This window comes from Phacochoerus africanus, chromosome 6 (assembly GCF_016906955.1).
Source record: "Phacochoerus africanus isolate WHEZ1 chromosome 6, ROS_Pafr_v1, whole genome shotgun sequence".
NCBI lineage: Eukaryota > Metazoa > Chordata > Mammalia > Artiodactyla > Suidae > Phacochoerus > Phacochoerus africanus.
Genome location: NC_062549.1, coordinates 15,085,073 through 15,099,969, shown reverse-complemented (window position 1 = coordinate 15,099,969; position 14,897 = coordinate 15,085,073). Strand labels below are relative to the sequence as shown.

Below are 14,897 nucleotides of genomic sequence, written 5' to 3'. Positions count from 1 at the left end.
GGTACAGCACAATGATGGGATTTTGTACACCTGGATAACACCCTTTTTGCTAGATGCCAGTGAGTGCTACAATTACACATGAAAAGTGTTCATCTGAGCATTTTTCTGAGGCAGATTTTCAAAGTCCATGATCCAAAAGAAATTAAAAATCACTGCTATGGATACCTGAGCTAAGTGATAGGAAGATATTATTTATGGAACTGTCCTAAGACTAACGATTGAAATGGCCACAAAGAAGAAGCAGCAAACTACAGGAGTACTCATCTTGGCTCAGTGGTATTGAGCCCAACTAGTATTCATGAGGACATGGGTTCTATCCCTGGCCTTGTTCAGTGGCTTAAGGATCCAGTGTTGCCATGAGCTGTGGTGTAGGTCGCAGATGCGGCTTGGATCTGGTGTTGCTGTGGCTGTGGAGTAGACTGGCAACTACAGCTCTGATTAGACCCCTAGCCTGGGAACCTCCATAAGCTGCAGGTGTGGCCCTTTAAAAAAAACAAACAAACTATAGAAATGAGAATGTGTCTCTAATCAGTGATAATACTAAATAAATGCAGTTGACAAGACATTAAGGAGGCAAACCTGAAATAAATGCTAAAATATTTTAAGTTTATATTTGCTCAGAATTAAAACTGAAGAACAAAGAATGGCTGATGGAAGAGGCAGAGAAAGATCATGCAGACATTTACAATGTGCAGGACTAAATTCACAGGGTTTTCTTGGGAACAATCTTGATCTCATTCTTGTACTTGAACAAAGTAAATGTAACTAAATAGTGGGGTTTATGTTTGTAGCATAACTGGTCCATAGATTCCACAATAAATTCATACATCCTTCAAATAAGAGTAGAATTTTAATAACTTTTTTTTTTTTTTTGCCATTTCTTGGGACTCCCGCAGCATATGGAGGTTCCCAGGCTAGGGGTCGAATCGGAGCTGTAGCCACCAGCCTATGCCAGAGCCACAGCAACTCGGGATCCAAGCCTCGTCTGCGACCTACACCACATCTCACAGCAACGCCGGATCCTTAACCCACTGAGCAAGGCCAGGGATCGAACCTGAAACCTCATGGTTCCTAGTTGGATTCGTTAACCACTGAGCCACGACGGGAACTCCCAAAATTTTAGTAACTTTATTGCTGACATCTGAATTACTTTATAGAGGGCGACCTTAATAACCGAGGTGCTTTTGTGCCTCATTTATTAAAAGCAGTTTTATACTTACCACTCCGCCTACACACCGATCTCTATTTCTTCTCATTATGTCTGTGAGTTAGAAACAGAAACAACTTTTAGCAAATAGCTTGATGCCTGCAAATTCTTAAATTTTAAATGAGATTGTTAGCTTAACTCACCCAAAAATTCAGCATGTGAGTTCCGACAGTGAAGAAACATTGGTAATTTTGTTTGTTCTGACAGTTCAAACTGTTTTTCAAAATATCTGCATGATCCAAAAAAATTTCCCCATAATGAATTTTATTTCAGCATGAGAAGAATAATTATGTCAAATTTTTTTTTTTTTCGTTTTAGGGCTGCACCTGCAACACACGGAAATTCCCAGGCTAGGGGTCAAATCGGAACTACAGCTGCTGGCCTATACCACAGCCACAGCAACACGGGATCCGAGCCACGTCTATGACCTACACCACAGCTCACGGCAACACCAGATCTTTAACCCAGTGAGCGAGGACAGGGATTGAACCTGCATCCTCATGGGTACTAGTAGAGTTCTTAACCCCCTGAACTACAACAAGAACTCCCTATTTAGGGTTTTTAAATATTCGTAAATGAGGGTTGTTCTTTACTTGGGTTATATTTGCTCATTTTAGCCAAGAGGAAATTTGTTTTCTATCATGTTACTACTGCTTCTTATATTTTAGGGTCAACAATAATATATGTAAAAACATATATATGTGTGTGTGTATATATATATATATATATACTTATATAAAGTAACAATTATAATAATAAGAACTATTGAGCTTCTCAGATACTGTTTTTTGGTTTTGTTTTGTTTTTTTTTTACAAATTGAAAAAAAATTTGTGGCAACCCTATGTGAAGCAAGCCTATTGGTGCTATTTTTCCAACAGCATTTGCTCACTCTGTGTCTCTGTGTCACATTTTGGTCATTCTCAAAATACTTCAAACTTGTTCATTATTGTATTTGTTGTGATGATCTGTGATCAGTGGTCTTTAATGTTACTATAGTATTGTTGTGGGGGGGGCACCACAAACCTTGCCCATGACAGAGAATTTAATCAATAAATATTGTGTGTGGAGTCCCGTCATGGCTCAATGGAAATGAACCTGACTCGTAACCATCAGGACACAGGTTCAATCCCGGGCCTCACTCAGGTTAAGGATCCAGCGTTGCCGTGAGCTGTGGTGTAGGTCACAGACGTGGCTGGGACCTGGTGTGGCTGTGGTGTAGGCCGGCAGCTACAGCTCCGATTTGATCCCTAGCCTGGGACCCTCCATATGCCGTGGGTATGGCCCTAAAAAGTAAACAAGTAAGTAAGTATTGTGTGTGTTCTGACCGCTCCACCTACCAGCTGTTCCTGCATCTCACTTCCTCTCCTTGGGCTTCCCTGTTCCTTGAGACACAACAGCATTGAAATTAGGCCAACTAATAACCCTCAATGAACAGTCTCTAAGTGTTCAAGTCAAAGGAAGAGTTTCATGTCTCAGTTTAAATCACAAGCCAGAAATGCTTCAGCTTAGTGAGAAAGGCATGTTTAAAGCCAAGCCAGGCCTCTGGAGCCAGTTAGCCAAGTTGTGAAGGCAAAGAAAAAGTTCTTGAAGGAAATTAAAAATGCTACTCCCCTAAACACAAAAATGGTAAGAAAGCAAAACAAACTTACTGCTGATATGGAGGACGTTTCAGTGGTCCAGACATCAGTTCAGGCCAGCCACAACCTTCCCTTAAGCCAAAGCCTGATCCACAGAAAGGCTCTAATTCACTTTAATTCTATGAAGGCTAAGAGAGGTGAGGAAGCTGTAGAAGAAAATTTTGAAGCCAGCAGGGGTTGGTCCATGAGGTTTAAGGAAAGAAGCCACCTCCGTAACATAAAGTGCAAGATGAAGCAGCAAGTGCTGATGAAGAAGCTGCAGCAAGTTACTCAGATCTGGGGAAGATAATGAATCTAGGCAGCTACACTAAATGATGGATTTTCAATGTAGACGAAACAGCCTTACGCTGAAAAAAGATACCATCTAGAACTTTCATTGCTAGAGAGGAGCCGTCAATGCCTGGCTTCAAAGCTTCAAAGGACAGGCTTACTCCCTCGTTGGGACCTACTGCCAGCGGTGACTTTAAGCTGAAGCCAATGCTTACTTATTGTAAAAATCCCAGGGCCCTTAAGAATTATGCTAAATCTGGGCATTCCCATCATGGCTCAGTGGAAATGAATCCGACTAGTATTCACAAGAATGCAAGTTCAATCCCTGGCCTTGCTCAGTGGGTTATGGATCCGGTATTGCCATGAGCAGTGGTGTACGTTACAGACACAGCTCAAATGCTGTGTAACTGTGGCTGTGGTGTAGACCAGCAGCTACAGCTACGATTGGACCCCTAGCCTGGGAACTTCCATGGTGTGGGCCTAAAAAGAAAGAAAGAAAGAAAAAGACTTATGCTAAATCTACACCATGCTCTGTAAATGGAACAACAAAGCTTGGATAACGGCACATCTATTTACCATGTGGTTTACTATCTTAAGCCTATTGTTGAGACAATGCTCAGAAAAAAAAAAAGATTCCTTTTAAAATACTACTGTTCATGAGTTCCCATTGTGGCACAGCAGAAACGAATCTGACTAGGAACCATGAGGTTGCGGGTTTGATCCCTGGCCTCCCTCAGTGGGTTAAGGATCCGGCATTGCATTGAGCTGTGGTGTAGGTCGCAGACACAGCTCTGATCTAATGCTGCTGTGGCTGTGGCGTAGGCCGGCAGCTGTAGCTCCAATTTGACCCCTAGCCTGGGAACCTCCATATGCCATGGGTGCGGCCCTAAAAAGCAATAAATAAAAAATAAAAAAATAAAATACTACTGTTCACTGACAATGCACCCATCCACCCAAGGGCTTTGATGGAGCTATACCATGAAATTCATGTTGTTTTCATGCCTGTTAACACAACATCCATTCTGCAGCCCATGGATCAAGGAATAATTTTGTCTTAGTCTTATTATTTAACAAAAGGCTACAGCTGCCACAGATAGTGATTCCTCTGATGGTTCTGGGCAAAGTAAACTAGAAACTTGGAAAGGATTCACCATTTTCTTTCTTTCTTTTTCCTTCTTCTTCTTTTTTTTTTTTTTTTAATAGGGCTGCGCCTGTGTCATGTGGAAGTTCCCAGGCTAGGGGTTAGATCGGAGCTACAGCTGCCAGCCTACACCACAGCCACAGCAACGCCAGATCCAAGCCACATCTGTGAACTACACCATAGCTCATGGCAACACTGGATCCTTAACCCACAGAGCAGGGCCAAGGATCAAACAAGCATCCTCATGGATACCAGTCAGGTTTGTTACTGCTAAGCCACAACAGGAACTCTGGCTCTGGGTTCACCATTCTAGACGCCATTAAGAACATTCATGATTTGTGGGAAGGGATCAAAATATCAACATGAACTGGAGTTTGGAAGATTTCAACCCTCATGGATGACTCTGCGAGGTTCAAGAGTGGAGGAACCTCTGGAGTGGAGGAAGAAACTGCAGATGGGTCGAAATATCAGGAGAACTAGAATTAGAAGTGGAATTAGAACTAGAATTATAAGCTGCATAGGTCGGCAGCTACAGCTCCAATTCAACCTGGAAACCTCCATATGTCTCATGTGCAGCCCTAAAGAAATTAAAAAAAAAAAAAAAAAAAAAAGCGGAGCCTGAAGATGTGACTGAATTGCTGCAATCTCATGATATAACTTTAATGGATGAGGAGTTGCTTCTTACAGATGAACAAAAGAAATGGTTTCTTGAGATGTAATTTACTCCTTTGAAGATGCTGTGAAGATTGTTGAAATGACAGCAAAGGATTTAGAGTATGACATAAACGTAGCCAATAAAGCAGTGACAAGGTTTGAGAGGACTAACTACAATTTTTCGAAAGAAGTTCTACTGTGCGTAAAAATGCTGTCAAACAGTCATGTATGCTACAGAGAAACTGCTGGTGAAAGGAAGTCAACTGATGCAGCCAACATCATTGTTGTCTTATTTTAAGAAATTGCAGAACATAAGCATACAGTGGTTCGTACTCTGTGTTGTGGTCATCATTATTAACAAGTCTACAAACAACAAATGCTGGAGAGGGTGTGGAGAAAAGGAAATCTTCCTACACTGTATGTGGGGATGTGCATCGGTACAACACTAGGGAAAACAGTATGGAGGTTCTTCAGAAAACTAAATGTAGAACTATTATACGATCCAGCAATCTCACTCCTGGGCATATATCCAGGCAAAACTACAATTCAAAAAGATATATGCACCTGTACATCACAGCAGCACTATTCACAATAGCCAAGACATGGAAACAGCTGAATGGATTAAGATGTACTTAGGGAGTTCCCGTCTCCCGTCGTGGCGCAGTGGTTCACGAATCCGACTAGGAACTATGAGGTTGCGGGTTCGGTCCCTGCCCTTGCTCAGTGGGTTAACGATCCGGCGTTGCCGTGAGCTGTGGTGTAGGTTGCAGACGCGGCTCGGATCCCGCGTTGCTGTGACTCTGGCGTAGGCCGGTGGCTACAGCTCCGATTCAACCCCTAGCCTGGGAACCTCCATATGCCGCAGGAGCGGCCCAAGAAATAGCAATAACAACAACAACAAAAAGACAAAAAAATAATAATAATAAAAATAAAAGGAAATAAAAAAGATGTACTTATACACAATGGAATACTATTCAGCCATGAACAAGAATGAAATAATGCCATTTGCAGCAACATGGATGCTATTGGAGATTCTAAGTGAAGTAAGTCAGAAAGAAAAGACAAATACCATATGATATCACTTATATGTGGAATCTAAAATATGGCACAGCAATTCCTGTTGTAGCTCAGTGGGTTACGAACCTAACAAGTAACGATGAGGATGCAGGTCTGATCCCTGGCCTCACTCAGTGAGTTAAGGATCTGGTGTTGCTACGAGCTGTGGTATAGGTCGCAGACCACTAGCTGATTGGACCACTAGCCAGGGAATTTCCATATGGACTGGGAGTTTGGGGTTAGTAGATGCACACTATTACATTTAGAATGGATAAGCAATGAGGTCTTGTTGTACAGCATAGGGAACTATATCCAACCACTTGTGATAGAGCACAATAGAAGATAACATGAGAAAAAGAATGTGTGTGTATATCATTACATATATATATATATATATATATATATATATATGACTGGGTCACTTTGTTGTACAGCAGAAATTGACAGAATATTGTAAATCAACTATAATTAAAAAAAAATTTTTTTTAATTGCCGCAGCCACCCCAGCCTTTCTCAATCATCACCCTCATCATTCAACACCCAAAAACACTGAGGGAAGACCTTCCACCAGCAAAAAGAATACGACTTACTGGAGTTCCCGTCGTGGCACAGCAGAAGCGAATCTGACTAGGAATCATGAGGTTGCAGGTTCGATCCCTGGCCTCGCTCAGTGGGTTAAGGATCCAGCGTTGCCGTGAGCTGGGGTGTAGGTTGCAGGCAAGGCTCAGATCCTGAGTTGCTGTGGCTCTGGTGTAGGCCAGCGGCTGTAGCTCCAATTCAACCCCTAACCTGGGAACCTCCATATGCCGCAGGTGCGCCCTAAAAAGGAAAAAAAAAAAAAAGAATACGACTCACTGAAGTCTCAAATGATGGTTAGCATCTTTTTTAGCAATAAAGTATTTTTCTTTCTGCCATTTCTTGGGGCGCTCCCGCGGCATATGGAGGTTCCCAGGCTAGGGGTCTAATCGGAGCTGTAGCCTTGGGCCTATGCCAGAGCCACAGCAATGCGGGATCCAAGCCGCATCTGCAACCTACACCACAGCTCACGGCAACACCAGATCCTTAACCCACTGAGCAAGGCCAGGGATCAAACCCGCAACCTCATGGTTCCTAGTCAGATTCGTTAACCACTGAGCCACAATGGGAACTCCCCAATAAAGTATTTTTCAATTAAAGTCTGTACATTTTTTTTAGACATAATATTATCACACACTTAACACACTACAGTATGATATAAACATAACTTTTATATGCACTGGGCAACCAAAGCATTTCTGTGACTCGCTTTATTGTGGTGTCTGGCACTGAACCTACAATATCTCAGAGGGATGCCTATAATTTGGATTGAGGCAAATCCAAAAAACCCCAAGTGTTCCACAGTTTACCTTAACACAGAGTGTTATCCTTCCTCTAAGCTAGGAGTGGCCTCGATCTTGCATCTCTGAGGTTCCTTAAATTCCCAAATGAGGAGTTCCCGTCGTGGCTCAGTGGTTAACGAATCTGACTAGGAACCATGAGGTGGCAGGTTTGATCCCTGGCCTTGCTCAGTGGGTTAGGGATCCGGCGTTGCTGTGAGCTGTGGTGTAGGCTGGCGGCTACAGCTCTGATTCAACCCCTAGCCTGGGAACCTCCATATGCTGCAGGAGCGGCCCAAGAAAATGGCAAAAAGACAAAACAAACCAAAAAAAATTCCCAAATGATTATTTTGAAATTTTGTCTCATGTCTGATTAAAAAAAACCAAAAAAAAACCAAAAAAACAAACCTGCACAGTATTAACATTCTCAAGCTCTGAGAAAAATGCCCAAAGCAAATTCCTCTTGCTCAAGTGAACACAGCACTAACTTGCAACATGGAAAACACCGGCAGAGAAACTGAAAACACAGGGTATGCTGAAAGGCTAACAAAATCAGGCTTTTTCCTTGTTTTCCTGCCCCCTTTTTTTTTTTTTTTGCTTTTTAGGGCTGCACCCATGGCACATGGAAGTTCCCAGGCTAGGGGTTGAATCGGAACTGCAGCTGCTGGCCACAGCCATGGCCATGGCCACGCTGAATCTGAGTTTCATCTGCGACCTACACCACAGGTCACGGCAATGCCAGATCCTTAATCCACTGATTAAGGCCAGGGATCAAACCTGCATCCTCATGGATACTAGCTGGGTTCGTTACTGCTGATCCACAATGGGAACTCCGCTTTTCTTTGCTTTATGCTCTTTAAAAAATACTTTTTCAAACCCTCAAATCCTATAGCCAGAATCTTCCTTTAGGATGGCAATATTTCTAAGAATAGTACAGTGGCCACAATTTATTGAGCACTGACCCTGTGCTGGGCGTGATGCAATGGACTTTACATACCCCATGTTAAGAAAGGCAGGCAAGGACTTCCCGTCGTGGTGCAGCAGAAAAGAATCCAACTAGGAACCATAATGTTGCAGGTTCGATCCCTGGCCTCGCTCAGTGGGTTAAGGATCTGGCGTTGCCATGAGCTGTGGTGTAGGTCGCAGACACGGCTTCCTGAGTTGCTGTGGCTGTGGCTGTGGTCGGCAGCTATAGCTCCTATTCGACCTCTAGCCTGGGAACCTCCATATGCCGTGGGTGCAGCCCTAAAAAGCAAAAAAAAAAAAAAAAAAAGCAAGCAGGCAATATATCCCCATTTTAAAAGTGGAAATTGAGATTTACAAAGGGACATATAGCCTCCAAAAGTAAGTTATGATTTAAACCTAAAGATCTGTTGATTCAAAAGATCTTCCCTTTAGTACTGTGTTAACTACAGCCTTACTGCCATTATTTCTCAGACACTTTGTCTCCTGCACAGTAGTGTTATTTTTTGGTCTTGCCTCCTAATCCATTACACATATTTATTTTCTATTTTTCTCTTCTCATACATCTTTTTTTCCTACTACATTTTTACTTAAAAAACAACAAAAATGACAAATTGCTCACTAGTTAACTGTTCCAGATAATTGGCACATATTAGCACAGACCAAAATCTAAATGCTTCCAAGAGACCCAAGAGTAAAAGCTGAATTACAGGCTTTTTTCACCATGATGCTCTAGAACACAAAGACACTTCCCTCGTTGTTAAAAATTCAGTGACCATCCACCATGTGCCAAGGGCACTGTGCTAGGTGCTATAGCCACGACAACATGAGTAAGACTTGATCTGTGCCTTTGAAAAACATGGAGACACCAGTTTGCTGTGGGAGCGGAAGGGGTAACACAAACACGTTTTCATGACAGTGTGAGAAATGCTGAAACAAGCATAGTGCCGTGGCAGAGAACAACATGCTAGGGGAAGGTTGCGAACAAAGGGAGAAAGCATAGGTACTTGTTTCCATAACAATCCAAATGCAATTATTCCTGGTTTGTCATGTTTTTACTAAGTCATTTGAGGTTTTATAATAAAACGAAATCTCAAAATTTCTACTGTACTTCAGTTTGTCCTTAGTTTTATCTGCTCTGGAAGAGGCCTAGCTCACATCCTGGCACCTTAGCAAATCCTTCTGATGCCCCCAGAAATTTAGTCATTCCCTCTGCTGGTCACACACCATTTTTTTTTTGGCTGCCCTGTGGCATATGGAGTTTCCAGGCCAGGGATCAGATTTGAGCGCAGTTGTAACCTATGCCGTAGCTGGGGCAAAGCCTAATCCTTTCACCCACTGTGCCAGGCCGGGGATAGAACCTGCGTCCTGGTGCTGCAGAGACACTGCCAATTCCGTTGTGCCATAGTGGGAACTCCCACACACCTTTTAGATAGCACTTTCCAACTTATTTTATTATTTATGTCCTCTCTTGTCTCTAGAGGCCTAAGAACCAAGTCTTCTTTGCACCAGACTTCAGAGGCGCGTGGTAATCATTTACTTAGCAAATGGGCTTCAGCTCTGTTACAGATCAACACGTGCACCACTGGCATGTGTTGAGGCCTAAACTACATCCTGCTCTATACACATTGTTTTAAGTTTTGATCTTAAGATGATGATGAAACATACTCAGCAGAAAAAGAGAACTGATCCTATCGTTTTCATTTAACGCACACCAAAAAATCGGGTTTAAAGAATTTAGGTTACATTTCACAATCAGGAGGAAAAGTCATGTGGGCAAGAAATCTTGAGGGACTCTGCCACCGCCCTTGATGGTCAGACCATGAGGCTCGTCTTGCCAAAAACAGACATGAAAGTGGAGCATAGAATTAGGATCTGTCCGCTTAACCTAAGAAACTATCACAGACAACTGTTATTCTATTTAAATGTGAACATGTGAACTTTTAAGGTAAAGTGAGCTGACCTACAGGATGTTCAAGAGAGAAGCAGATTGAGTAATCCTGCCAGCCATCATGTGAATGCCCCTGAAAAACAACAGCAAATCACGGCCACTAACTGAATAGCTATGAAAAGTTCTACAGAGTGAGAGGCCCAAAAGAAGAGGCCATAGAACATAGTCTAACCGCCCCCCCCCACCCCGGGTCACCTGATTATGGTCCTTCAGGAATTGTGGACCCTGAATTCCAGGGTATGACAGATGCACTGGCCAGTCTGCTCCTCACTGTAGGCACTTAGAACTGGACTGAGCAGAGCAGAACTGTGTTTGGGGGGAAGGGGAGGAGGCAGTACATTTTGAGCATAAATAATTTTAAAAGTGCCTTCAGGCCATTAAGCACTGGCTTAGTCAATATCATATAAAAAAAAGGCTAATTAAATATCATGAGGGAGCTAGATGGTATCCTGAGAGAATCTGACCTAGATTCCTCCCTTATGCATGAAAAGACTAAGCAGGGTGAAGGGGTGTTTATTCTTAAATAGCTCTAGGAGTAGATATTATACCTCCTTCATAGTTTTGTATACTGAGTTTCCAGCAGTTCCTGGCGCACGTTACTCCCTGAATATGTGCTGAATGGATGAATAACAAAATCAGCCTCCTATAGGAGCTCATTCTAATCCTCTACCATCTTAATAATTAACACATCGTTTTTGAAATTTAACAAAATGCTGTGTCTTGGAGCTCCTGTTATGGCGCAGTGGAAGTGAATCCGACTAGTATCCATGAAGACACAGGTGTGATCCCTGGCCTCGCTCAGTGGGTTTAAGGACCTGGCGTTGCTGTGAGCTGTGGTGTAGGTCACAGACACGGCAGCTCAGATCTGGTATTGCTGTGGCTGTGGTGTAGGCTGGTGGCTACAGCTCCGATTTGACCCCTAGCCTGGGAACCTCCATATCGCACAGGTGAGGCCCTATAAAGCAAACAAAACAAAACAAAACAAAAACAAAAAACCCTTGTGTCTTAAATTAAGCCTATAACATAAGTTTTCATTTCAGCCTTCAACACTACCCACCCATAATGATGATAGGAGTTCCAAGTAACAGCTTTAGGCAATGCGTTGTAAGAAGTCTCTGAGGCTTGTGGAGTTCCCGTTGTGGCTCAGTGGTTAATGAATCCGACTAAGAACCATGAGGTTGCGGGTTCCATCCCTGGCCTTGCTCAGTGGGTTAAGGATCTGGCATTGCCATGAGCTGTGGTGTAGGTTGCAGACATGGCTCGGATCCCGAGTTGCCGTGGCTCTGGCGTAGGCCGGTGGCTACAGCTCCGATTTGACCCCTAGCCTGGGAACCTCCATATGCCATGGGATTGGCCCTAGAAATGACAAAAAAAAAAAGAAGAAGAAGAAGAAGAAGTCTCTGAGACTTGTGTGCTTTGAGGTTTTCTCAGAAGCCACCACTCTCAGCATGGCTCCTTGCTCCTATGAAAGGATTCTCAGGTTTCAAAATGACAATATGCAGTGCCCGGGAAGAATAGAATAGGCTTTTCTAGCTTTGGTGATTGACCCTATAATCTCTTTTTAATATCTTTTACGCTTTTTTCTTTTTCCCTTGGCTGAGTCTGCAGCACATGGGAGCTCGTGGGCCAGGGACTGGACCCGTGCCACAGCAGCGACCCAAGCCACTGCAGTGACAGTGCCGAATACTTCTGCTGTGCCAAAGGAGAACGACAATATTTTTTACTCTTAAATCATATGCTCCACAACTGGATTTGATTCATTTTACTGAAATGATTCGTATTGTGAATATACTTCTTACTAAACAAACAGAAAACAGGAGTTCCCGTCGTGGCGCAGTGGAAACGAATCTGACTAGGAATCAAGAGGTTGCGGGTTTGATCCCTGGCCTCACCCAGTGGGTTGAGGATCCAGCGTTGCCATAAGGTGAAGTATAGGTTGCAGATGTGGCTTGGATCTGGCATTGCTGTGGCTGTGGTGTAGGCCGGGGCAACAGCTCCGATTAGACCCCTAGCTGGGAACCTCCATATGCCACAGGTGCGGCCCTAAAAAGACAAAAAAACAAAAACAACAACAACAACAAAACCAGAAAACAAAGATCAAAATTTTATCATGTCAATAAAATGCATCCCTGTTCCTACCATTAAAATCAAATTAGATGGTTAAATAATGAGGGAACTATATGCTTCCTCCCTGATAAATTCCATACAAGTATTCATGAATTGGTTTCACTTAACTTTCAATGTCCAAGAGGGAAAAACAAAAATCCTGAAGCTTAATCTAACGACACGCTGAAGAAGCTATTTAAAAATTGCTCTTAAGATTGGACAATAATTTTTAAAGACAACACATTTTCTTACTTGAGTTGAGTATCTTTGGGACAAAACTGTAGTCGGTCAAAATCTTTAAAAGACAAAAAAAGAATCAGTAAGTACTCAAGACTTGTGCAAACAAATCAATTGTTTTCAAACAAAGTCACTCCAACCGGATAGGCTGGCACTTACCAAGTCCACATTCCCCTATTGCTACAACTTTCCCCTTGTTGTTTTCAGCCAGATTTAGCAACTCCGTTAAGTACAGATCAGGGTTATTCTTTTCAAATTCCCCACATCTTGTAGGATGACAGCCAACTGTACTGAAAAACATATCTAGCACAAAATAACGTCAGGAGGATTTTTAAAATATTTTTCCATATCTATATTTAATATACAAAAATGACGGAATAGAAAATAATTTCAACTGGTCACTTTTTAACAATATGCATGAACCATTCAAACTACTAGAACTGCACTGGGTTAATCACATAAGAATTTTTGAAATACTTTAACAAATAGGACATGAATATGAAAATAGCCTTAACATATTGGTGAAAATAATTAATTCAATTCTTTCCAAAGCTTGGTATTTACTGAGCCTTTTGAATGGAAAATGAAGCAATTTCTCATAGAATGAAATATCATTACCTAGTTTTATCTGTAATAGTCACTGTTAATGTGACTGTCACGTTTCATGTATTGAGAGTTAAAACAGGAGTTCCCGGCGTGGTGCAGTGGAAATGAATCCAACTGGGAACCACGAGGTTGCAGGTTCGATCCCTGGCCTCGCTCTTCGGGTTAAGGATCCGGTGTTGCCGTGCGCTGTGGTGTAGATTGCTGACGAAGCTCGGATCTGGCATTGCTGTGGCTGTGGTATAGGTTAGCAGCTATGGCTCCAATTAGACCCCTAGCTTGGGAACTTCCACATGCCGCAGATGCGGCCCTAAAAAGGCCAAAAAAAAAAAAAAAAGAGTTAAAACACATTTCCTTAAAAAGGGTCAGAGAGATGGAAGGAGGAGTGGTTTTTCTAGTAAAAAATAAAACTCACTTATTTGGAGGCTGCATTTTGACTTTTTCTTTCTTTCTTTCTTTCTTTTTTTTTTTTTTTTGTCTTTTTAAGGCTGCACCCATGGCATGTGGAGGTTCCCAGGCTAGGGGTCAAATCAGAGCTACAGCTGCCAGCCTACACCACAGCCACAGCAATGCAGGATCAGAACTGCATCTGTGACCTACACCACAGCTCATGGGAAGGCCAGATCCTTAACCCACTGAGGCCAGGGACAGATAGAACCTGCATCCTCACGGATGCTAGGTTGTTTCCGCTGCACCACGATGGGAACTCCGACATTTTTAATTATATGGAACACATGTGAAGTTGAAAAGGCCTTCTGGGAGGCTTAAAGCTCTTGCATCTGATCCCATGGGAGAGGTGTGGCGCCTTCCTCTGGCTCCCACACAGACATTCATATGTAAAAGGAAGCAGAGCTTTTAAAGCAGTGAGGTAGCAGGTGCATGGAAAGGAGTGGTAGAGGGCTGACCATGGAGACCCCAGAACTTTAAAAAACATATCTGTTTGGGGAAAACAAGGATGGAATATACATTGAAAGCTCCTGGAAAGATGATTATATTTATGATTTTAATCACTAAGAAAAATTGTCAGGAGATCCTGAAGAGAAGTATGCATTTTAGAAAGATTAAAAAAAAAAAAAAAAACCCAAACAGCTTTTCATGAGAAAATCAGTATTTGGAAAAATAATGTGGAATGCCTAATTCTTCATGTCTAGCACATGAAACGTGCCCCGCACCTCTCCCCGGTAAAAACAAACAAAAGGTTACGTAAATGGATACCAGATAAAGCTGGTGTTTTATGTAACATGGATACTTGCAGGAATCTACTATAAAACTCTATAGATTTTAGGTAAGTGCAAATGTATGAACATAAAGTGAACTTGCGAAGGATTATATATTATCATTTGCATCCCTATGGCCTTGCACAGTGTCTCTGGTCTGTATGATGAATATTTAGTAAATAATCATTCACAGCTTAAGTTAAAAACAAAGAGCAAATAAAAAACATACGTCTTAAACACAACATACACACAACACTTCTACATCGGGAACATGTGAGGTTGAATTCCGTGCTTAGTGAATTTAATTCTCATTAACTGAAATCTTTTTTTTTTTTTTTGTCTTTTGTCTCTTTTTTTTTTGTTGTTGTTGTTGCTGCTATTTCTTGGGCCGCTCCCGCGGCATATGGAGGTTCCCAGGCTAGGGGTTGAATTGGAGCTGTAGCCACCAGCCTACGCCAGAGTCACAGCAACTCGGGATCCGAGCCGCGTCTGCCACCTA

General features: G+C 42.4%; 1 protein-coding gene across 7 annotated transcripts in view; it reads right to left on the bottom strand.

Annotated features, from left to right (window-relative positions):
• TATDN1 (TatD DNase domain containing 1) overlaps window positions 1–14,897 on the bottom strand; it is a 44,230-nt gene that overhangs the window by 11,247 nt on the left and 18,086 nt on the right. For 6 of the 7 annotated variants that reach the window (XM_047783289.1, XM_047783290.1, XM_047783291.1 and 3 more), the window contains 4 exons: window positions 12,738–12,881; window positions 12,594–12,636; window positions 1,351–1,436; window positions 1,221–1,261 (listed from right to left, as the gene is read on the bottom strand). In XM_047783289.1, the coding sequence (XP_047639245.1) occupies window positions 1,221–1,261; window positions 1,351–1,436; window positions 12,594–12,636; window positions 12,738–12,881 (314 nt within the window). Of the gene's footprint in view, window positions 1–1,220; window positions 1,262–1,350; window positions 1,437–12,593; window positions 12,637–12,737; window positions 12,882–13,196; window positions 13,327–14,897 lie in introns of those variants that run through there. The other variant, XM_047783295.1, reaches the window with a different exon arrangement.